This window comes from Melanerpes formicivorus, unplaced genomic scaffold (genome assembly GCF_026170545.1).
Source record: "Melanerpes formicivorus ecotype bairdi unplaced genomic scaffold, bMelFor1.0.p_v2 SCAF_2, whole genome shotgun sequence".
In the NCBI taxonomy this organism is placed as follows: domain Eukaryota; kingdom Metazoa; phylum Chordata; class Aves; order Piciformes; family Picidae; genus Melanerpes; species Melanerpes formicivorus.
The window spans coordinates 17,952,740-17,979,283 of NW_027142354.1; the positions used below are offsets into that span (position 1 = coordinate 17,952,740).

General features: G+C 39.5%; 1 protein-coding gene across 1 annotated transcript in view; it reads right to left on the reverse strand.

The window, feature by feature from the left end:
• UST (uronyl 2-sulfotransferase) overlaps nucleotides 1-26,544 on the reverse strand; it is a 176,525-nt gene that overhangs the window by 38,556 nt on the left and 111,425 nt on the right. The window contains exons 5-6 of the mRNA XM_068152247.1: nucleotides 25,156-25,309; nucleotides 885-982 (exon numbers count right to left, since the gene is read on the reverse strand). Of these exons, the coding sequence (XP_068008348.1) occupies nucleotides 885-982; nucleotides 25,156-25,309 (252 nt within the window). The remainder of the gene's footprint in view (nucleotides 1-884; nucleotides 983-25,155; nucleotides 25,310-26,544) is intronic.

The following is a 26,544-nucleotide window of genomic DNA, read 5'->3' on the forward strand; positions in this document are numbered from 1 at the left end:
GCAAATGAGGCCAGTGTAAGAAAAAAAAGTGTAATGAAAATGAAGTAATAAATTTGTTTTGTTCCTAGTCATAATTTCATTTATGACAAGAACACTAAAGCAGGATTTTACAGCAAATATACTTAAGCATACTTAAGATAGAAGAAGGAATGTATTTTGACTTGTTATTACTCCTAGAAAAAAAGTGTGGCTTTAAAAAGAAATCTTTGAAAACAAGCGTACTTGTTCCAGGATGGAGAAGTGGTAGCAATAAATAAAATACCTTGAATTTGAAGAAATCTAATAAAGAAAATGCTGTGACCAACAATGCAGAAGTATTTAGAAACAAGAATGTTTTTACATTCACGCATCACTGCAGAGTATGCAATAATACCATGCAGTATCAGTAATACACCAATACGAGAATGGTAAACAGACACAGTAAAAATGAGCTAACTCAGTTACAGCAGTAGAAAACTGCACTTCACATAGTTGAAAACATGATTACTATTTTTTTACACAGACACTGGAATCATATAGGCCTGACAGAAGCACCTGAGCAGAGCTAAAATACACATGACAGAATTACAGTGCAGGTGAAAAAAGTAAGCAGCACATAAAATTACTGCCATTCTCACCTCCCCAACCCAGAAAAAAATTCTCTCCATGTAAACACATCAAGATTTGATGAATTAGTTAAACATAAAATCAAGAAAAAAACCCAATATTACTCCATTTGCATTACCCTTGGTACTCCATTATATATGCATGGAGTTAATACATGTAGCACTACCTTGAATTTACACTTCTGTACTTCAAATAACTTGCCCCTTTATTACCTGTTTCTGACAGAATGTTGGCAAAAGCTATTGCTGAACAAATTGGAATGCCTTAAACATATTTACCTGCATCTTGGATGCTGTCCACAGAAGTATGGAATGATGTAAAATAACCTGGGATTGGAACATTCAGGGTAGTTTTCAAGGATACATACATTAATGTCCTGTGGGGAAGGGAAAACAAAGGGGTAAAAAAAAAAGAAAGAAAAAAGAGGCTGAATGCTGCATTCTCTTTTTTCTTTTAATAATTTTTTTCTTTATCTCATACTTTATAGTCATCTGAGAGTCAAAGAATTGTCCTGAGGCTATACCACATACCATAACATCATCTACTGGTCAATTTATCTATTTCAAAAAATCATTAGAACATTTCAGGAAGATACCACCCCCCACCCCAACAACAACAACAACAGTAAGCAGCTTTGTCCTAGAATCTGAAAAAAACAGATTTATTTCTCTTTCTTGTTGCAAATAACACAATGATTATATCAAGACTGTTTCATGATTCAAAGCTGGACACAGCTCAACCTTCATATTGAATTATATTTACAGAGAATTACATAGAATAAACCAGGTTGGGAGAGACTTTCAAGATCATCGTGTCCAACCCATCAACCAATCCAACCCACCTAAACAACTAACCCATGGCACCAAGCACCCCATCAAGTCACCTCCTGAACACCTCCAATGATGGCAACTCTACCACCTCCCCAGGCAGCCCATTCCAATGGGCAATCACTCTCTCTGTATAGAACTTCTTCCTAACATCCAGCCTAAACCTCCCCTGGCACAGCCTGAGACTGTGTCCTCTTGTTCTGGTACTGGGTGCCTGGGAGAAGAGACCAACATCCGCCTGTCTGCAGTCTCCCTTCAGGTAGTTGTAGAGAGTATTAAGGTCACCCCTGAGCCTCCTCTTCTCCAGGCTAAGCAACCCCAGTTCTCTCAGTCTTTCCTCATAGGGCTTGTGTTCCAAACCCCTCACCAAACATTCGGGAAATGATTTTCGGACTCTTCTTTATTCTAAATGCACCATGGGAGAAACTTCAAGGAGTCAGAATAAATGAAATTGAGACAACAATTGTTTTAAAAATGTTGCTTCATTCCATGACTGTAATTAACAACTTGTAAATTGGAATTCAGACTGCTTACTCTTGAAATAAAAACAAAACATCACTTTTGATTACAATTCTGTATATTCCTCAGACATTCAGAATTCAGCCTATTATGTAAACCCCCACTGAGAACAGGGCTTATTAGAAAGTAGTTATCATTTTTCTGATTTATTGTTCATCTCATTCGTAGGTTTTTATAATTTTTCAAAGACTATGCATAGCTACTGAACTCTTAGGAAATATATCTCATTTCTAGCTTTACTCTAGTGAAGTAATAAACACACCTGCAAGTGGAACTGAATTCCACAATCCTTTTTTAGTTTAACAGATCCTTACTCTGCAATCAGACCACTTACTCCAAAGAGACATACAGGGCAAAAAACTCTCACATGATATAACATAAGCAAAGATAAAAGGAATTCACTTTGCAAAACTGATCTTCATTCTTATTTAAAGATGTGCTTTTATAATGCCATAGACTTGATACACATCAATATCAAACCAGAATCACAGAATCACCAAGGTTGGAAGAGACCTCAAAGATCATCAAGTCCAACCTGTCACCACAGAGCTCATGACTAGACCATGGCACCAAGTGCCACATCCAATCCCCTCTTAAACACCTCCAGGGATGGTGACTCCACCACCTCCCTGGGCAGCCCATTCCAATGATGAATGACTCTCTCGGTGAAGAACTTTCTCCTCACCTCGAGCCTGAACTTCCCCTGGTGCAGCTTGAGACTGTGTCTTCTTGTTCATCCAACAAAATGTGGAAGAGAACAATTCTGTGGGCAACAAGCCCTCTTCAAGACAGATGTCCTTGGCAGTGTGGGAAATGTAGACAGTATTCCCTGCTCTCCTGGGGCAGTGTGGGGTACAGGTGTCCAGACTCATCTGAGACCTCACTGCAGAAAAGCTCTTCCAGAACTTCAGATCCCATGCTTAACTTTATTAGTGTCACATGTGGGTTTGTAAGCTTTTTAAAGTAAATTCTCTTTCCTCCTCTGCCTCACACTTATATAAATCAGATTTTTTAAATGCACCAGAAGATCTTGGGCTGGGAAGTAAATTACATCGTGAGGAACCCTTAAAAAAAACCCAACATAAAACTTGCCAATTGGGATACAAACAAGACACCTGCCCTTCCACCCCTCAGTGTTATAAGGCACACCTTTGAGAAGGGCTTGCCTTAAATATGTACCTGAAGATTTGTGGTCAAGACCTGAATTTTGACATTCAGAAAATATTCCCTGAGATAAATAAGCATTGATAGCCCAACACAAAAGTGTGACAGAGGCCTTTCCCTCATTCTGAAAACAAAACTGATTAACATGGCTGGAGAAACATCCACATATGGAATAAAAGCAATGTAAATTCATGTGGAAAATCCTGCAGGTTTAATAAGTGAGCAGTTTGTATTTAGCAAAAAAGAGAGATTTAGTATTTCTTTTTAGGTTAAACTACTGTAGGATCACTGAAACAACTGGAATGGCACTAGTCTAAATTATGGAGTAGCAATTCCCTTTGAATTTGGTTTGTAGACAGAGTGCTAAAGAACAAGAGAGAAAAGTCTTCCCCCCACTATGCTGATACACTCAAGGTTTGAGATAGAGGCCAGGTATGCTTTCATAAGAACCTACATTTTTTTTGCCACTCAGCAGCACATATTTCATACTCCTGATACCAGAAGCACCAGGCTTTCAGTGCAGTAAAAGTTCTTCCTCTTTCCAGTCTCCATCTCTTACCACCACTGTAACCCCTAGTACAGCTGCTGGAGGTTCCTGAAGCTTGCTTTTCCTCTTTACTGTATTTATAATCTGTGAAGTAAATCACCAGTCCCCAAATACCCACATCGAGAAGATTTTTCTTGATGATAATTTTATAGCTTTGTCACAGTCTTTAACCAAGAGGGGCAAAAGAAAGCTTGACCTGAGGTGCGATAGCCACAAAACTTAAACCTACCTACAAGAAGCTGCTCTTTGGTTGCTAGCAGGATTTACAGGGATTTTTGTTTTCCCTCTGAGCATGGAAAGCTGGGGTGAATTGACATTATTCTAGGCAGTGTTATTCTGTTATCCTAAGCAATATTAATGCCACATTTCCCAGCAAGACACAGGTATTTCAGGGCATAAAGGTTTTTATGAGAGACAAACCTGCAGGTGACACATATCAGCCTTGCTTATTTAAATCACTGGAGGAGCCTTGTAGAAATAAAACGCCTTCAACACAGTCAAGAAAGATACAGATAGTTTGATCATAACTCTCCACAATAAAGAAAGAGGAATTTTACTTTATTCCTAAACTCCCAGATACAATCCATACTGCTCACATCCCACTGGGCTTGTATATCCAGAAGGGCAGAAGGATGCCCATGAAACAGCCCCTGGGGCTGCAAGTAACAACAAAAGCCATCTTTCTTTTTAATAGTACTATGCTTTTCTATTGATGTTACAAATTTGGCTGAAATGGGAGATTAGTAATATCTACTTCCTTATTCTGTAAAATTGTCTTTCATATAAAAATCACAATGTTCCCTAATTCATCTGACAACAAGCTAGAGTACCGATCCATCTGAAATATATCTAAGGTGTGTTACTTAAATATATATATATATATATATATATTTAATTTTTAACAGTAAGCTCACACATGTCATAGGAGGAAGACAGCACATGATGAAAAATATCTGGATGTTAGGAACAAGTTCTTTACCATCAGGCTGGTGGAACACTGGAACGAGTTGTCCAGGCAGGTGGTTGAGGCCCCATCCCTGGAGCTGTTCAAGGTGAGGCTTGACAGGGCTCTGGGCAACCTGATCTAGTTGAAGATGCCCCTAATAATTGCAGAGGGGGTTGGGCTGGATGACCTTTGGAGGTCCCTTCTGGTCCAGAACATTCTATGATTCTATTTCATTGATATGAAATTCCCTTGGGAGTTTTAATGGTATTGCAAACCCAGCAACTTTAAAATACTCTTTTTAGAACAGTAAACAATTAACCTAAGTTAATGTCTTTAACTCATGGTAAATATTGTACCATACACACAAAACCATGTGAGTTTAGATTTGAGAATTTGATGGTTTTTCCTCCTCAATGTAAAATCTTAAGAGTACCAGGGGAAAGAATAACTATTTTTGTCCATTAGAAGGAAAAACTTTTTCTAAAAGAAAAAAAAAAAAGTAAGCAATTTGTGGGCTCCTAAGTATTCCTTATTTCTTGATTCTTAGCATCTCAACCAAAAATTGCAGAAACACCAGATTGTGCCATGGGTGTACAGTAATTCTTATTATCCCAAACAATTTAAAATGAGGAATTTTAATAATTTTAATAATTTTTCATTAATCATCCATTAATCTACAGGAAGCCATAAAAACAGCCTTTCTCTCACAACCCACAAAATAAAACACAACATGTTGTCTTTCCATGCCCTGCCCTTGTGGGATACTGCAACTCCTGTGAAACTAGGAGACCCTGCTTACAGCCCAGCCACGGTGCATGCTCCTGACTTAGGTCTGGAGAGTGCAGATGTGATGCTGAGGTGGAAGCAGCAACCTAAATAAACACTGGTCAAGTTTCCATGAAAGGAAAGGAAATAAAATGATGTGGAAAAGCAGTGAGTGAGCCCAGGCCATGGTGACCTCTCCTGCTTACAAGGCTGTTCTTCATAGAATGCCACAGTCAGTAACACAGTCTAGTCCTCATCATTGCCAGCTAAGGAAAATTCTTCTGCTCTACTGAGAGACCCTAAGAATCCTCTTGTGGCTTGTAAAGTGTTTTCTCACATACTTGCTTGGTGTTTGTAATGAGGTCAGACTGACCATGACATCCTGAAGGCAATGGTGCATCATAGAAACTAAATACAACAATGTTGAAAAAAAATCCCAAAATGCCACTTTCTCTGACTCCACCTAGGGAGCTCTGGGTGGCTGCAGAGTGATGGGGAAGAAAAGGCAAACGTGACAGCTCAGAAAAGGGCTAGTGAGTGTAAATATGAAATGGAAGAAGGAACAACACGACTTCCTACTTCATAAAGCTGCAGATGGACATTGAGAAGTCAAGGCACAGGTAAGAATGATGGTTTTCAAATATAAATGACATACTAAATCTTATGTAGGAGCACAAATTATCTACATACTTTTATGAAAAATAAGCTATAATGAAACACAATTTTAACCCTAATTAGAGAGGGTTTTAGGGTTTTACTTCATCAGGTAGTATTTAATGATTCTGTTCAATCTCAATCAAGTATTTGGCTCACTAGAGGCACACAGCAGGATGAACTGCTCATTTTCAAATTCTGAAGGCATTTGGTAATTGTTCACTCACCTAAGGTGCTGGCACCGGCAGTAGATTGCTGCAGGATGGGCAGGTGCTGGGCATCATCTTCCAAACCAGCACTGCCAACACAGCCTAAGTTAGTGTTTCTCAGCCTGTGTACTGTGGCACCGAACCTCTTTAAGGAGGGCTGCCAGGTGGAGTTGACTGTGCCAAACTGGGTGGGATTATGGTCCTTGTGAGACAACAGCAAGGCAGACAAGTCTACTGGGACACCAGTGGAAGGCTGCAGAGCACAGTCAGTACTTTGGGAAAAAGCTCCACGAGATGGCAGAGCTGATCTAACTCGTTGGAAAAACAGTTTCTGTCCCTGGATGCCCCCTGCACCAGAAGCAATTGCCCTTTCACTCCTGCATAGGCTCTGCCTTTTCTTTCTCTCTTATTGACTTATGGTCTTCTATGGGAAAGAAATGAACAGTGCAGGGCTTGCTCAAAGAAATGCTGCAATGCCATCACAGCACTGCTGCACAGGGCATGGCCCCCTTGGAGGGACACAGCAGGCTCCGTTTAATGACTTCAGTTACCGTGCTTACTTGGTTTAGTGATTTTGCTAAGGTAGTCATTACAACAACTGGGAAACAGCTACCAAAGCGCATGGCCACTGCACCCTCTCCCTGACTGTCCTCTGTGTCCAAGTACTGCCACCACCACAAGAGCTTCCAGTTCTTCTGTGGCACCATGAAAACCATGGATGTCACAGACTTTCCTCTTTAGCTAGATGGCAGATCTCATGTAGTTACTAACAAGACAGCAGAGGAAGACATTGCATTTCATCCTGGAAAAGATCTCAGCTGCTGTGGAAAAGAAGACTACAGGTGGAGAGATATCCAGTGAAGGCAGACCTAAGTCTGTTAACATGGACCCACCAGAGATCTGCCCCGTGACAACAGATGCTACAGCAGATGGAGGACAGCAACAGGATTGTGGGAACTGGAGCATGAAATGGGGAAGTGTCTGGGGCACCAAACAGCTCAGGATGTGCTTCCCAAAGATGACCTCTACTAGGCGTCTTTAACCATTGCCTTCTTGCTTAAAGGTCAAGAGGTATGTTGCTTTAGCTTTGATAAATAGTATATTTGAATGATGAGCTACAGTTTGGTTTTCAAAACTAGTTTCCAGTCATGGTGTGGTAGTTTTAGGCTGTACCTTTAACATTTTCCACAGATCTCAAACAGAAAGTGGTAGAATATAAATAAATTACCCTTGGGTGTAAAAAGGAAAATAATGGTAAATTCTAAATAATCCTATTGGACAGATAACAAAGCTAAGGCTGGTAATGTAAGCTACCTCTCTCTCTCTCTTTCAGCTTCCTTGCTCTGGGAGACACTAACTTGCTTCTGCTTGACATTGGCTGTGTGCTTGGTTTTGGCTGAGTATCCTAACAAAATAACTCCCTGCTCTTTTCTCTTGTCCCTTTGTGTCTGGGGGGATAAGGAGGGGGGCAGGGGGGCAGGAACCCCCTGTTTTTTGGCCAGGGGGGTTCTTGTAAATACCTGTAAATACTGTATATTTTGTACATTGTGGATTGTAGTTTTGCTTGTAAATACAGCTTCATTTGCTTCCAACTGGACTGGGCTGGCAATTCAATGCTGGGGAGAATTTTCACCAGCATATTCCTTTCACATCTTGCTTGCTTGGCATGTCGATTTTTTAAGACCTACACTTCTGAACAGTTTTGTACAGCTCTTGAAAGGCTGCACATACATATATACATTTCACACCTTTGCAGACATCCAAATTCCTTTCCTCCATGTATTTGTCAGGAGTTAAAATATACCTTTAAAAAAAAATCTAAAAATCCTTGATCTCTTTAATTTGCCATCATTTCTTCAACAAACTCCCTCAGCTAAATCATGTATAAAAGGCAGCAGCAAAAGTAACTGAAGCATGGAGAAAAAAGCCCCTCTCATCACCTGAATTTCTGTGAGGCTTAGTGTACTGCTAAAGGAGACTGTATCAACTGATGCAGGAGAGAGGAAGAATATTCTTTAGAAAGTTTTGGTGACTCCTAGCAGCAGCATGCCAGATGAGCAAAAGCACCTCCTCCAGTCAGCTCATTTGATTCAAGCTGCTGTCTTCCAGACATCCTAACTTAATTGTAGATTTTTTTCTGTTGGAAAAGACCTCGAAGATCTTTGACTCCAACTGTATTTATCACCTCTGTTCCCCTCCCTCTTAGAGACAAAGAACTAATTAAATGACACAGCAAACAGTTATCTACCATAGTATCATAGTATCATTCAGGGTTGGAAGGGACCACAAGGATCATCTAGTTCCAACCCCCCTGCCATGGGCAGGGACACCCCACACTAGATCAGGTTGGACAGAGCCTCATCCAGCCTGGGCTTAAACACCTCCAGGGACGGGGCCTCGACCACTTCCCTGGACAACCCATTCCAGGGTTCTTCTCATGGTGAAGAACCTCCTCCTCACATTCAGCCTGAATCTCCCCACCTTCAGCTTCATTCCATTCCCCCTAGTCCTATCACTACCTGACAACACAAAGGGAATAGTTTAGCAAGTAACAAGGTACTGTCCAACATACTACTAAAAAAAGAAAAAACAGGTCATTACCAGAAAGATTTCTAATCTGTTTCATAGTTAACATAGTCTCCTGAAGATTGAAAAGATTAACACATAATCCTGTGAATTCACGCGGGTACAAGCCTAAGGCTGGTAGTTCTGTTCTAATAGCAGCTGAGTGGCAGATCAGCATTGCATAGTATCCCTGGTTAAATGGTCAGTTCAAAATAGAAGCTATCCTATAAAACACATCAATATGCTCTTATAAATATGTTGTGATTTCCCCCCCTCCAAATAATTTTTCACTTATTATTGTCTAGAAACAGACTCTCTTCCCTTCTGCTCTGAGAGTAAGATCCCTCTCTTGCATTACTAGTCTGGGTAGCAATTCACACCAATATGTTGTCTTGAAGCCAGTCAACCGTGTACACAAAAGTACACTAAAAGCATAGGGAACATAAAGTTCTCTGGTTTGAATAATTTTTCATTAAAGAAAAATGCACTTTAGAAACATGGAAAAGCCCTACCTCTCCAGATTTAATCTAAATAAAATTAAAGGAAAACAAGAATTTTTGTTCATTCTATAGCACAGCGCTGTCTTTCATGAGCAGCACTGACACACTTTCCGCTTCTCAGTCTCCAGTTCAGAGACCCAGAGGATGAAGACAATCCAGAGAGCTCTCCTACTCTTCAGGCAGGTGGAAGCCCACCATACACCTTAAGAAAGGGGTGGAAGGAGCTGCCTACAAGTGCTTAGATGGCTTGAGAAAACAAAATTTTAAAGTATTTCCAGTACTTGTGATGAAACCTTAGAAAGCCTGGAAATAAATAATCTGTTTATTTGGTTTTTAATTATTATTTTTCTTTCCAGTTTCATTTCTAGGGAATGAGTTTTCACCAATTAGATTGAATATTTAGATCAAAACTAAACTGTACCCAAAACAGTGTGCAAACTTGAAGGTTTGAGTGGGTATGTCTGCTGTTATTAATGTGTAATACGACTGCTGTTCTCACAGACAAAAATGGTTTTCATGTAGACAACATGCATGGTCACCTCCTTGCTGCTGTGTTTCTCTATGCCACCATACTGCAACCCTGAGCTGCTGCAATTCTCTAACTCTGCAGCTTCTGCTAAACCTTCTCCATCTGTGGTTATACAAGGACAGCTTACAGACACACTATGTATTTCTATCTCACATGCTCCAGGGTAGCACAGTAATGCTGCATTTGAATGAGGGGATGGGAAGCTTACAGAACCTGTGGCAAGTAGTGATGACTTGAGATCAACACTAAATATCAGCAGAGATCACACAAGAAAGAACACATACATCCTCAAGGCTTGCTACTTTTTCTGAGTAACTCCATCAGGAGACTAGACATTTATACTTCCAAGTTAATGAAGCTTCATTTTGTTTCATGAGATAATTTTTCTTTCAATAAAAAAGTCTGTACTCTAAGAGTACAATTATTCAAGAGAAAATTCCATTACAAAAATGTGAAGAAAAAGATAAAAGTATATTCAAATGTTAGGAGATGAAGGGCCAGTTCAGTTAAGTCGTCTTTTATTTGTGCTCTAATGAGGAAATTTGACTTTTTAAAGCTAGCCTATGTTGGCCTACAGCTTGCTTACATTTGGTTTGTGCTGACTTTACATCAGCACAAATTTCCTAGTTGGTTTTGTTTGTTTTTTTTCAGAGGATCATTCTGAGCTTTCTTTGCAATAACTTTCCACTATTTTCTGGCAAACTATGTTTTTAAATTTTTTCCCCAGACCACTTCAGCAAAGAGGTTGCCAAGTTTAATTCCCGCTTTTTTTTTTTCCCTTTCTGACAGACTCTTTTGCTGGGCTAGTTTGCCTGTCTCTTCATCCTGCCATCTTAGCAAGTAAAGCAGCAGCTAATGAAATATCATCTTCTGCTAACCATCTAGATTTCCACTTAGTGCAGGCATAAATTACTCATTCATATACAAAACGTTGCCGGCATTAACACAGCAGAGGTGAGGAACGATGCCCACAACACTACTATTGAGATCTGACAAATATTAAACACAGTGGCAGATCCAAATTTTCTAACTTACAATGCTGTACAACATTGAGGAAATACATAGGAGGATATATTTCTCTCTTCTCTTGTTATCAGAAATCATGTTAGTAATTTGCCAAAGACCATTTTTTACCAATTGGAATGGAATCACTTCATAGTTGTATGTAGGCACTTTCATTTCCATTGCTTTTTTATTTCTCACTTGAAACCACCTTTGTATGGGAAATATATGAAAAGGAAGAACCTATGCCAAAGAGAGAGAGTGACTGCCAGCTGGAAGAAGAGTATAAGAATTAAATAACAATGCTGTTACAGAGGGCACAGGTCCAAGTAAGATGAAAAATACAGACCATTATACTGCAATCAAGAATGAATCCCAGTGGCAACTGGGAACAGGTAGACAGTATATCTATTAATCCTCATAAAAGAACCTGGAGAATTAGTATACTGGGATGCTGAGCTTTAATAAAGTTAAATAGATGTGGAAAATACTAAATTCTGCAAGCAGGATTTACTTGAGCAAGAAATACCCTCACCTCAAGCATTTTTCAGTGCTCCCTAATGCCACACTGCTGGGTACTAGCCTGTGAGAAATGCAGCAAGACAACAGATCTATCCAGCAATTTACATTCACAAAAGGTAGTTCTGGACTACAGATAAAGTTATTCTCTGACAGATGAACGCTTCAGCTTGGAGGTCACTAGGAGGCTGAAGTTAGCAGGCTGGGAGTAGACAGAGATGCAGGTGGGTGATGCTTCTTCTGAGAGGGTGGTCTCACCATATCCGGTGACACAGTACAGCCCTGGCTGCTGACTGTGTCAGCAAGAGAGGCTGCTACCCAGGGTGTTGAGAAATATTTTAGTCCACCATTTGCTATGGGAGAACCAAGTTTGTCTAAACTAGGGTTGCCATTTGTCCTGTCTATTCATAAAAATATTCATATCTGCTGTAATTTGTATCCATCCTTTGCTGCTCTTACTGTCAGAAAACCTTTACTAGTATCTCATACAAAAACTCCTTAATGTAATTTAAGGAAACTCTTCCTTGTCTTGACCTTGATGAACAGAAGGAAAAAGTGCAGGACATCTGCTTCGTAGCACACTTTTGATCATCTAAAGATCTACATGCCCCTACAGTGCTTCCTTCTGAAGACTGTCTTCTTGACTCTCTTCAATTTCTTCAGTTTTAAAACAGAAAATTTTTTATCTTGGGCTTTTTCAGCTCCAAGTAAAGCAGAAAAGGACCTTTTGGTGCCTTACAGAAGTTCTCATCTAAACAACAGACTGTCATGGAGGGAATTAAGGGCTAATTTCATGTCTCTGGCTCCTGGAACCCAGCATCTTCTGTTGCATTTGAAATGCTGGATCCTAGAAACCAGTAACCTATTCAGTATTGAGTATTCCTAAGGTTGGAAGAGACCTCAAAGATCATTGAATCCAACCTGTCACCACAGACTAGAGTAGGGAGGACACTACTGCCCACTGCAAGCTTGAACTCACGAGCCACCTGAGGGGTGTGCTATACAATTTTATAAAACAAATCAGAGAAGATACATAGGAAATCATCATATAACAGTGCAGATCATAACCTCTCTAATATATCACTCAATGTTAAAAACCTTGCTCTCCAGCCAAGCACATTATAATACTATGGCTCAGTATGTCCTACATTGAACACAAGTCCTGCTCACAAGTAAGCAGTGCTCAGAATGAAAAACCATGTCAAGAAAAATAGCACAGGAGATCTGGGATGCTTTCACATATAGAAAGAGGCCTTCTAGAGAGGGTGTAAATCAGGAGAACCAATCTCAAGCTGAACTGACAGAAAAAGATACTTTAGAAATAATTGACCAGAAGATTGATATAGCCAGCTAGTATTAGATGACAGTATAATGAAGAACACAACCAGCATAAGGAAGAATCAGTGTCAGCAGAGAAAGCTCTGTCTCTCCAACTTCCAAAAGGTCTTTGATTCAGTCATTAACACAGTCCTGTCTTTCTAAATTCTCTGGGAAAAACAGCACATAGAGAAGAGGCTGATAAAGGATAGGAAGATAAGGACAGGAATGAAATGGTTAGTTTTGAGTGAAATCAGACAGTAAGTCAGGTTGCATAGCATCTGTGCTGAGACATCTCTTATGCATAAGAAAGAAGGGTTAATAGTGATGTAGCAGATTTGACAGGGAATATTAATGAGAGCAGATAAAGAATCTGACCTCAGGTAGTTAGTTACAGAAGCACTGTTGCTGATTAGGCATAAAATGCTCAAGGAAATTCAGTGCTTGCAAATGCAGCAGGATACTCTGCATGACAAATGTGCAACTGGGGTTCAGAAAAACAAGCCAAAAGAAAAAAAGAAAAAAAAGAGAAAAAATGTAGGAGAAAGGTCTATCAAGGGCTATTAAAGGCAAATACAGAAGCAGTATCTGGCTCAGGAAATTGGTAAGCTGAAGAAGGTCAGAAGCTGGGAGAACACTGGAGGGGAAGCAACTCTTTAGCCTGTCCTCAGCTTGTACTGTGTTCCCCAGCAGGGCTGGATGGTGCTTGTATCTCAGGAAGGGCTTACTGTAGCAAGTTCACACCTTACATGTCATTTGCACAGATACCACAGGATTTAAATGTTTTGCTTTGTTGATACAACACAGGAAACTCTATTTTAACAATGAGACATTTGTGTAGTTCACATTTTTCTCATATTTTCTTTCCCAGGTCAAGTGTTCTCATTCCTTTAAAGCTTGACTGCATGAACAGAAATTATGCTCAGCAGATTTCAATCCAAACCTCACAAATGCCTCTACTAACAGAAACACATGTAAGTTCTACGACTGCCACAACATCTTGGTGCTAATATTACACCAATGTTAGTTGAGGTCCACAAAAATTAGTTTCACCAATACAGAAGTTTAAAGGGGATTACTAAAAAAAAATATCAGAGTTCTGAATGCTAAAAATGTCATCAGAGAGAAGCAAGCAATCCATGAGCCAAAAGGAAATTAATTTCACTGGCAATGAACATTAAATATTTTTTGCCCTCATACATCCCCAGAAGACAAACACAAAACACACAAGAGATCATTCCATTTGCATATATTTTTATAGAGGTCCACTTGACAAGAATTTGGAAGGAAAATGCTAATTTTCTTCAATATAAATCTTCAAAATTAATGAGTATTAGACACGGAAAAGCAAAGATATGCCAGAATAAATCTAAAAAAAACCAACCCCAAACAATTTACTAATGAAAAGGAACACTGGCCAGCAGATGTACCTTAACAGTTTTATTTCAACATACTGCTCAGCTGTATCTCAGACTACCTGTTGTCATGTGTTCCAGCGATACAGCTCCCTTTTACTGGGAGAGAGACTGTATCCAGCAGCTCATGATGTGACTGGATTTCAGGTGCACATCAAGCGCATTGCCTAGCAAAACAGAAAAAGAAACCTATTCATCTCTCCATGACAAAAGAGGAAATACATGATGATCACCATATATACAGATTATAAGTTTCTTTGATTTTGTCCATGTTTAAAGTCAGAAAATAAATCTTAAAATCACAGTACTGACTTTGAAGAAATAACTCAATTATTCCTAGCAGCAAGGTCTAAGTGTCTTTTACGTCCCTTCAATCCATCACACCTATGGAGGCACTTTACCACAAGCCTCTTGAATGGTGAGAAAAGAGCTAGAAATATGAGTTGTATATTAATTCTGCTTGCTTGTCAGCTTTCTGCCCAATGGTGACTGACTTGGAATATCTCTCCTCAGCTGCAGGGCTGAAATGAAAAGAAGCTGCAGAGCAGAGAAGAAAACCACACTGCTTCTGCACATGGTTTCCCTGCTGCTGCAACTGGGTATGATTTGTGCTCTACGTTCCTTATCTAACTTCCCTAGTTACAATCTTCCCCTGTTGAACAGCTCTAAAGATCTTTTTGAAAGATTGCTAAATACTTTGCACTGCCATTCCAAGTAGCAGTCACAAGATGGAACAAACACATGGATTCCACTTTTCAGTTTGAGAAGACTGTCACTGTATGACAACTCCAAGTATTAAAAATCCTCTAAAATGACAAGGTTCAGAGGCATAGTTAATGTTCCTATTTGACTCTCTTTCAGTTTTTGAACCTTGATTCATATGCTGATGGTCTTTCTGTAACTATGGAAACAAAAAACATGTCTCCCTCCCCACAAGGAAACTCAGAATTTCTCAGTCCCCTTATCTCAGATGCCATGGCTTCAAATATAGTATCAGGTAACAAGATCAATTATAAAATCATGGAGGTTAATAACTCCATTAGAAGGAGGGGAAAAGTCTAACATCTGCCTTTTTAGTTCCTGTTTATCAAAGACATCTATCTGCATTATATTCTGAAGAACTTTTTTCTTTCAGTCAGTGATGAGCACTTTAGTTTCACTTTTTCCTTTTAAAGGAAACACAGATTTACTTATTTTTTTAAAGTAAATTAATAACTCATTTAGCAATCCATATTCACCATGGAAAGTTTTGTATTTGCCACCAGTTAGAGGATTTTTCCCCAAGAAAAAGGAAATTACTCTTGACAAGCTCAGTTATGAACAGTGGCTGGCTTTGCTTGGATCAGAGTTCATAGGAAAAAATTGTGTTGAAGGTAAACTGACTAAATTGTGTTTCAGTAATTCCCTGTGCAGTAGGCAGCTTTGCTGAAACAATGGCAGTCTATTTTCCAGAGTCTGGAATAACAAATAATCAGCTAAACACCCTTTGATGATTTGGTTGGGTTTTGTTTGTTTGTCTGCTTGTTTTTCTTGGGTTTTTGGTGTGTTTTGGTTTTGTTTTTATGTGAAGCAACTATAATCACAAGGGACAGAGGAACTTTAAAAATATTAGTGAACAAGACAGAAAAAAGCAGCTTAGACTGAAAATCAGAAAAAGTGAACATTACTTTTACTTCAAAGGAAAATTTTCCTACCTTGTTCACAGGCAATGTATTTTCTCAGCTGTCACTGAAGGTCTATTGCTTATTCTGAGAGATGGAATTATGTTTTCATTCAACACAGGCCTTCACTGCTCCCATGACAGCTCACAACCATGCAATATCATCAGCCAGCTGGTGAGGGACGGATTTTTGACCATAGTCATCTTAAGGAATAAAAAAGGCTCATTGGGAACAGCTTATGTCTGTTTTCCTTTAATTTCTTTAAATAAGGTGGAATTTTAAGAAAGACAAAAATAAATTAGTTCCTGCCAGCAATATCCTTCCATAAAGGAAACAATAGCCAAATGCCTCACACCTCAACTCAATCTCACAGGATCACAGGATGTTAGGGGTTGGAAGGGACCTCCAGAGACCATCTAGTCCAATCCTCCTGCCAGAGCAGGACCACAGAATCTAGCGCAGGTCACACAGGAAGGCATCCAGACAACTGAAGGTTAACTGAAGCTATTGGAATGCCCATAAAACAAATTACACTCTTGCCAAAACAAACAAGAAAACCACAAGCCTCCTCCCCCCTGCCCAAAAAAAAAAGAGAGGTGATAAGGGATAGAGGAGAGGAAAAAAGGAAAAAAGGAAAATCAACCACCTGCAGCAGCACTCTTTACACCAAGAGGGAAAATCTGATTTCTGGAATAAGTGACACCTGACTCTTGTGGGAAGGTACACCACCTACTTGCCAGGCCGGAGCAAACAACCAGAGAGAACATCCCAATCCAGTTGCCAACACAAACCTATGGCATTTGGTTACTATTTTGTAGAAATTCCAATGAACATTTCTACATCTCAGGAGCATACTGAAGCAAGCAGAGAAAGACTGGATGGACTGCACCTGATTTTTGGGAAATCTACTCCCTGGATCAGACCTGCTCATTCTGTCATGAGACAGAAACAAAACCTGAAGTCACACCTTCTGCATGTCATTTTCACTATTGTACAAATAGTTCCTTCTTGACATGTATTTACTCAGTTGAGAGTTATCCTCAATTTTATTTTTAAATTAAAGGCAAGGCACACTACTCAGCATTGAATGTGTTGTGTTCACAATGTTGTGAAGCCAAGATCCTTAGGATTTAAAAAATTTTGTTACATTTACTTAGTACTAACATTACATAATCTGCATTCAAAAAAAGGAGGATGCTGATACTTGATATTGCAGAGAAAACCATGACTGTTCTGCTCTACTCATAAGAGAAACAGAGAGGGCTGATCACAGTAATGCACAGGGAGAAGCCCATGAATGGAGAAAGACTCCTGGTCCTGACAGCATCCAGGGTGACACTCAGGGCAAGGACTGTGTGCTCTGAAATAGGAAGTGCTTCCCTGAGAGAACAAGTGAGTCTTTCAACAGTGGCTACAGATGCCCTCAAATACCACATGATAAGATTTTTATTGTTGAATCAGACATTCCTGTGATTGTTGACATTAGTCCTTTTAATTCAAGTAGCCTTTCTTTTTCCAGTCCCTTTGTTTGTTTAACTAGAAAGATGCAAACAAATGGGAGCACCACCCTGGAAACATTGTGATCCCTGCACTGAGGACATGGATTTGAGACTTCTCCCATTCTTACCAGCAGCTCCCCCTCTTCTCCATCCACTCCTCCAGCTCCTTCTCGATCTTCTTGCTCCTAAGTTCACATAATATCCAAAACTGAAAATTAGTGTCAAACTAAGCAGTGCACTGAACATTAAAGCCAGGGCTTGACCTTGTCCAAACAGACAAACTCGATGAGGGTTGCCTCAGTGTAAGAACAGTCACAGTAGTAGTTTTATTTATAGCCTACAACAGTATATCCATTTTAGCATCTGAAACAAACCTTGGCAGTGACCCTTTAGCACCAGCTGGGAGGGTGTATGCAGAGGTAGCTGAGACACTGCAGTTGCCGGAGAAGGCAGCAGGGCAAGAAGCTGTGGAGGCTTGGCAGGCTCTGACAGATGGGCTGGCTGGGAAGCACCTTCCACATTCCCAGCACGGACATGCACCCTGGCTGTGTCCCATGAGACACCCTGGCACCTCATCTGTGCCTCAGCTTCAGGAATATGACCATGGGTGCTGAGCAGAAAGCAATACACTGTGCTCCCGGGGTTGATATGAACTGGGACCAGGATTTTAGCATGTAGTCTAGTATAAAACAGAGATTTCAGAACTAGGATAAACTAAGTCTTGAGTATGTCTGAGCACTCAATCTCCCTTTCTTCTGCAACATGCCATCTCTCCTTCAATGTGGTTGCAACTACTTCAGAGTCAGAATTCAAAACTGCGAGCCAGTTATTCTGCAGCCAACAGAACGGTACACATCACCACCAAAAAATTACATGATAGGAAAATACTTTGTTGAAGACAAATGCCTAAAGCCTAGAACAACCTTGGATGCTTTAATCAAACTCTGGCTACGCCTCACCACATCAGCAATGCACCACACGCAGGAAGTTCTCCAAAAGCCACAATCCTGAATTCTCCCTGCCGTCCACCAGTGCCTCAGAGCTTCAGCTTTGCTTGACCTGTTAAGTTCTACAGGTTAAGATTTCAGTTTATTTCCCTTCCCTGGTAGAGCTGACAGTAAGAAAGTTTATCTATTAAAAAAAAAAAGAGAATGATAGACAAGGAATAAAATGGGCTAATGAATTCAGTTTTATTCTCATGGCTTGTCAGTTTCTGCAGCTTTTGACACCTACAGAGAGAAGTGAACATGTGACTGCTTGAAATTACATTATCACATCACATCTGGAACATTCTCAATATACTGGCAACAAGGGGAAGGCTGCCTTTCCCACCCTTCCTCTGTCAAGGGCACTAAATGGTTCTGCAGGTTCCTTCCCTACCACACTGCCAATAAAACAATTTTCATTTAAAGCGTCTGGAGCATAAAGCAACCAAGAAAAGGAAACAGGTTTACTCCTAGCAAGAAATATACTTAGCATGGTATTTAGTAGGGTTTTCCAGGGAAGGCTACCATGACTTCATTACACAAGGCTTCAAAACATTTCAAAATTAAATACAGATACAATACCAAGCACTTCATTCAAAGAGTCAGACTTCTAAATATACACACACCCAAACATATATGTGATGACATCATATTTAAAACCAGATCATTTGCTAGTCTATTATTTATGTCTGTTATTTAGACCATGTATAAAACATTAACTTCAAAAAAATTCATTTTACAATTTACACTGAAAGAAATGGAAATGTGACACCTTATTTTCTTCTGGTAAATAAAATGCTGCAGTCCTAAAAGTCATTGAGGTCCAATTTTCAAACTCATTTTTGGAATGGGAGGTCACAAATGTCAAATGAAGGCAGTCAAAAGCGGCCACACTAATGATGTATACACTATGAGTTCTTTGGTTTGTTCTTTCCTTTCTCTTTTTGACTGACACTGAGAGCCCTGTAGTAGGGCAATCCACCACACAGACGGCATCTCATTTCTGACTGGCAGCAGTTTGCTGAGAACGCATTGTTTTCTGTGTAACTAAGGATTATCCCCTCCAAAAACCGCTTTCTCGCCTTTGCTGAAGGCAAAGCTGGCTTTTGTCCCCGGGCTACACAAGACTGTTTCTTTCTGTTCTTGTTTCAATCTCCAAAAATATATCTCCTGAAAATAAAACATGGATATATGCTCTTTTCTTACACAATTTATAGGTCCCTAGAGGGCCAGCATCAATATATTAGATTCACTGTTCGGCATTTGGGATTTTCTGCTCTACAAACAGTAGGCTTTTATAGAGAAGATAAGTTTCTAAGCTACCACAACACACAAAACCAAGAAAAGAACACAAAAAAGAAGAGCAAGAACTATCCTATATTCATTCTCAGAAAAGCACAAATAACAATCTTGGCAAAAATGGCCATAAAAATGAAGATTCATCATTCATAACTTACTTAAAACAGCTTGGTTCTTAAAGAATATAAACTAATATAAATACAAATGTCTTAAATACTACATTCTGCTTAATGGTGGACCCTTAGTAGACCCTGTAATAATATTGGTTTGATAAGATTGTGGGTATTTATTGCATGGGACCCTTCTGCTACTTGGCTTCCAGTTTCTTAACATTTGGAACAGTCAGAAATTTTCAGAACAGTAAAACATTGAATGAAAAAATACCTCTCATTTTCACACTCTGAAGAAAATATTGTAGTTATCTTGAATTTTACCTCCACAAAAAGGAATGCAGCACATAATGCTATCATTAAAATAAATAACATATTGTTAATAGAATCCAGATATTTTTATCTTTGCTAATAATGTAAGTAGGTATTATGAATTACACAAAATGTTTTAGTGCTTCAACCCTAAGCAATGGTATGTTTCTTCTTTACTATGTGGAATTGGCTCAGACTAGTAAATGAAAACATATTAGGAAGGCACACTTTCTTGCTCTCATAAAATTGCATAATGCTGCCATGTTAGGAAGGCAAACTCTACAGGGGAACATTAAAAAATATTGGTTTGTAAATTGAAGTCACTGAAAAGTAAATGTCAGCCATGAAAACATTTCCTTTAATATTACATTTTATAAGTTGTTTAATTAGTCTCTCCTCCAGCAGAGGTCTGAATGATCATTAACTTTGTGGTTCAATAAATTATTAATACAAAACAGGAGACTCTAAAGGAAACGTGGAGCTTCAGAGCATACACAGCAGATGAGGAATTACAAACCAGGACAAAAATGTGCTGCAAAGAGTTAATGCAGGCAAAAGGAACAGCTGGAGACTGTTAAAAGCACTAATTAGAGGGAAGAAGCAGCAAACTGTCCTAATGGAGTCAGCTGACAGGTGGCTGGGCTTCAGCCCTGCCCTCTGGGCAGCCCAGTCGCAGCTGAAGAGATGGATGCTACTGTGTGATGCTCAAACCAGACCTACAGCTGCACTGCAGCTCAGGACACATTGTGGAACCTCCAACGACCAGTTCAAACCATTTCAGCACCAATATATATAACACAAGGAGCAAAACAGCTACTGTATGTATTGGGATGAGTTAGGGAAAATATAGAGAAAGCATAAAATGTTTTGTCTCTTAACTACAGCTCTGAACCCCATAACTGCAAAATTTTCTTTATTTACACATCTATCTCCCTAACATCTGGATATACTACACAGACTTAGGCAAATAATTTTAACCTCTGCATGCTTCAGATTTCCAATCTAAACAATGTTAACTAAAGTTCACCAGACCCTGTCCAAAAGTTCCAAGGTTCTGAGGGTGAATATTGTTGTTTTTTCTTTTATTTTTAGCTGAGAAAAGCATATTTATTTTCAGAGATGAAGCTGCAAGACTATACTGAGCGTGACAGAGACACAGTGCAAACTCAACAGCTAAATCCAATGAAAATATGAGAAGTCCTAGAGAAAGGTGACAAATTCTTAACTTACTGAACCATCTCTTTAATAAAAAAGCTATCCTGACAAAGATATTTAGATCTATCACTGGAGTTAGGAGCCATGCTGTGTGTGAGCCTAAGGGAGGCCAGAATCCCTTATGATCAGATGTGCTGCAGTTCAGGCAACAACATGCAGTTCATGTTGCTTCACACACTCATTCAGCCTCAGATGTCTTAGACCCAAGTTTTAGCAAGTATCAAGGAAAGATGAAAACCCCACACATACCTTTTATATTTGATGTCTCATGCTGCAGTTGTAATATATACTAGGTGACTACTAACATGCCTCTGAAAGGACCATTTTAATACAAAGCTTTCAAGTATTTATGATATTCTCTCTCACTTCATCAAGAATACTTCATACCTTCTGCACTTTCAATCAAACCTTAAACTAAATTGTCTGGTGAGTATTTTTCTTTTGCTTGACACCTGCAGCACCCAGAGCTGCACTGGTAAAGGGTTACTTGCTTTAGTGAACTGTATTAACTCTAGTTCAAAGTCAAACACCTTCACTATGATGGATTTAAATTAGCTTTTGCAAATTAATCCCATTTTACAAGACCATAAAGTACGGTGACACTCACACAAGTGAGCTCAAGACCTGACCTGAGGAGCTTGCTGCTCTTTCACACAATTACCTCTCTGCCATATTCCATGCTAACATGTTGTCTTTATGTTTTTGGTTTGTTGTTTTTTTGTGGGGGGAGGGGGGAAGATTGAAAGTCATCTCTCTCTAGGCAACTGACAGTAACTTGCCCCAGCAGAGAAAGCGCTGGGTCAGGGCAAGGAGCTGGCTGATCTGGGAGGAAAGTCTTACATTACAGCAGCTGCCTTTGCCATATCTAATTTGTGAATAAGGGGCTTGTTTTCTATCCTGGCCTTCAATTAAACTTTGGTAAACACAGACATTTACCAACATTTCAAACAATTTATCTGAGTCCTGAATGAATGATTGTTTTCTCTGGAACAGAGTCAAAGCCTGAAGGTCTATTCAGAGAAAATTTAAAATGATCAGTAAGTGATGGAAATTTCTGTCTCAGTTTCTGATCTTTGCGATGTCAGCAGTTCAGATTCTCAAGTTAAAAAAAACAGCACCCAAGGTACTACAAGACTTCAAAGTTGGTTGTTTTTTTCCATCCTTTTTCTTAAGGATGGGAATTGAGGGGATGTAATGCCTCCATTACAGATATCACAACCCAACAGACAAGCAGTTCATCAGACACAAAACCTTATCTTAAAGTGTGTTTTCTTCATTAAGAGCCCACTCTATAGAGGTGCTGTGCTCCCACACTTTCACTCTGCAATTACTGAAAGAAAACACATGCTATCCTCAGCTTTTCAAGGGAGAAGGCCAGTGTTGGCAACAATTGACCAAGGTACCAGGATGGCCTGGAGAGGTTTATAGTTGCTCACAACACCTTCTAAGAGACTGGAAGCCAGGAACATAATGACTGAGAGAAGTACAACTAACCTGATACTCCAGTTTTGAAATACATACGTCTTTCTGAAGCCACACTTGCCTCTCCTAGTAAAAAAAAGGACTTAAATTTGCAGCTTTTCTAGTCCATTTTATAAGTCTGTAATTACTGTCAACACAAGGCTACTCAGACTCTTCAGCAGTGAACTCATCACTGGGGAACAATTAGCAGTTTTGTGTTTTTCTAGCTGTTGATTGGAAGCATGATGGAAGAACAACAGTAAATGCTTCTCCTATCCTTCCCCCCATTTTCACATATCTACTCACAGTCAGGCACACTGCATCCCAAATTACTTGGGTTTAATACCCAATATAGAAACTATTCAATATGCTAAATCTAAGCTTGTCCTTTAAATGGACTCCTGTAAAAATGAGTAAGTATGGTAGGTTTTCAATTAAAAAAGGAGTGACCTGCAAAAGGTATGAGGCCAGCAATATGGCCAGCCATCAGTCCTGTTCTAAAGGGCTGCACTAGCTCATGCTCAAGAGTTAAAACCAGATGCTAACTTCCTTCCCAGCTAGATCAGGCAATTGATTTATCTGAATTCTGAAGCTACCATTCCACAAAATCCTTTACCTGAGTTTTTAAATGTATGCCAGCAGATTTCCTTGCACCAAAGAAAAATTTAAATCCAGTCATGCAATATATTATGTGGTTGGAGAGCACTAGTCTTAAAAATGTTTAACATTTGGAATGAGAGGCTTTTGATAAAATGAATTCTGCTAACTTGTAGCAGTTACTGTCACATATGTTACTCTCACAGGAGCAACTGTCCTCTGTGAGCACTGCGAGTGACAGTCAAAGTCTGCCATGGATGGAGGATAGATTCCAAAAATATTTCTATCACTGAATTACCAACAGAGAAGATCAAAACAAGAAAGCAAAAGTAGTATTCATAAAGGATGCTGGTGGTGCCACAGACTGACAAACTGCTTTCTGAGTATAATGACTAATGACCACTACAGCCACTTCTTACTTCCTTTTCATTACAGCATTTGTACTGATCTGTCCGTGTGTACATACGCATGTGTGCACATAAATAAATCACAATGCAAATCAAAATGCAAGATGATTTCTTTCTACTAGCCTTTAAACCAAGACAAACTGATGGAATTAGATCTGTTCATTTCAGTTCTGCTTCAAATAAAACTTCATGGACTGCACATACCACACACATTTTAAAATGCACAGGCAGTACTGAATTTATACCAGCTTCTACATAGTCAGTCAGTCATGAGAGTTGCCAGTCACTGCATGTTCTACATCAAATGAGAAGTACAGGCACTCAGAGTGAAGTTCAGATGGTATATCTGTATAGCAGAGGTCATTAAAGTTTAATACACGTAGTTACACTGATATTTATCCCCTCCTTTCAAATATTCGTAATTCGTTAGCTTATCTTCTCACAGGGCTTTGTGTGACAACAGTAGCAAAGCACAAATTCAATCAACATGTCCCCATCACACAGAAAAACCCCATCCTTCCTTGGATTCATATGACTTCAGGTAGGACTGAAACACATTGTCGTTCATAGCTGTGTTCTCTACAGCTCATCTGCACCGCATCTTGTACTCTACTGTGCCTCCAAAACATCACCAAAACACTCTCTCTTTGTTCTCCAAAGGCCACATCCCTCTCTTGATATTTTGTCTGGCCTGCTCCATTCCACAGCAGACCATCAAGCTGTATTGTCACTGCTGCATCACTGAACCTTCTGCAAGTGGCTAAAAGCTAAGTCCAATCACACCAGATGTCCATTATAGAGAGGGTAAGAATTAATTTGTCTTCTTAGGGAGGAGTCAGTGTGCATGTAGAGATCACTATCGCGCTAACTAACCACCTCCTAGCTTCTGTCTTTCTAATCCAGTATTTGTAGACCACCTACTGTCAAGTGACCCTGGTCTGTGACAAAGACTGATAGTCATTACAACGTTTCAGCAGTTGAGCAAAATTAATGCTTCTTATGAACAGCTTATCTGGTAATATTGCACATTCTTATTTCAAAAAAGGCAACAAAACCAAATCAGCCACTGAGATCCTCTGAGCTCTGATATAAAGAACACTACAACAAACTTACCAGAAAGAACAATAGAGGCTTGGGCTCACTGAATTGCTGAATTTCCCAATTTTCCTCTGATGTCTGTTACAGACATTGCTTCAACCTAAAAATCAGCCTAAATATTCCCAATAACAAATAAAGGCAGAATTATTTTGCCTCACCACTATACAATGCAAATCCAACTCAATGAAAGGACTGTAATTCAAAGGTAGCAATCTGGGACTTGCTGTTAGTTTATGTAAGATCAGACTGGATAGCTGAATTCATCAGCAACACTCAATATACTAAAGTTGACCAGGTAAGACAAAGAGGAAAAAACACAAGATAGAAGATGCCTCAGTCTCCCACTTTTCAAGCATCCAGTTTGAACACCAGTATCATGTAATGACGGTGGGAAATCAGTTATCAGAGCCTTTCATTACAACATACCAGGTATCTTTCCTCCTGCCTCATGCTGGGGGTACGGATCATGTGATTCTGTTCTCCTCTCCAGTCTCCGAAACGTCGAAAAAAATAATTGGATAAAAATCGATTGACAGGATCTCTAATAATATTGATGTACACAGGCTGGTCTCCTCCAAACCTGGTGGGAAGAAAAACAGGCGAATATCATCAGAAAGTTCCACACAGGCACACATATCCATCTGAAGGTTTCAAATTACTCTCCACAGAAGTTCATAGCTTTACAAGATTAAGAGTGAAACTCAGAAGACAACTAGTTACTTTGTAAAAGCACATATGATCTCTTTAGGATGAAAGGTAAATATGACACCAAATGAAGTTAGACACGTGCTATAAACACTTAAGTTTAACACCACTTCAGTTCTGCTTTTTGAGTTTTCTCCTTGCTGTCTTGAGCTGAGGAGCCTCCTTCAGCTCAATCTGAGAATGAGCATTTCTTCTCAACACATTTCCCATCTGGAAAGTCATGTCAGAGCAGGCATCACCTAACACTAATTGCCAAAGGGCAGCCTTCCATCACCTTCACCTGTACAGTAAGCGTGGTAACATGCAAAGGATTTTTGCAACATTCAAGCTTATTTAAAAGGTTTCCTTTGGATGAACTGACAGATATGCACGGTATTTCCACCTTTGTATTTGCTGGAACTTGTGCAGATCTTTCTCCCCTCACCCCTAGCCCGCACCACCAGCTGGATTTGAGCTTATTTTGCAGATATGCAATGTCTTATCCTTGCACGGCACTTCATGAAGATTTTAAAAAACAACCAAAAAACCAACAAAAAACCCCCCCCCAAACCCAAACCCAAAAAATCCCCACACCCCAGAAAAAAAACAGTATGAAAATTCCTATCTCAAGACAGAAATGAATTGTCAATTTCAAGTAGATGCAAGTCCAGGGAAAAGGACAGGGTAAAACCAGCTGTGAGAAGGCTCTGCACAAAAGCAAAACACAGCGTAATGACCTGCAATTTAGAAGTGAGAAGATAAACCAGAGCAACTTCATCAGCTCAACTTTACCCTTTTGTAGAATTCTTCCTGGTAGTTAATGACACACATCTTCAGTTTAATAGGGGGAATACAAAAAAAAAAGCACAAAGTCTGTGATCATACTGTATTTACTTATTTTCACAGCATTTACATGCACATTTTACATCACTACACAGCAGTGGGAGAACAGGCATAACTGAAGTGAAAAAGGAAATGTTGCTTCTATTCTCCCATGGTCAAAATGAAGAATGATATTTATGCTGTGGAACGGACTTATGGACTAAAAGTGCTGAGAGATAAAGAGCAAAACAAAACCTCTTTGCATTGAGAAGTTCATAGGATAAATTCACCTTGGTTCTGCACATTGGC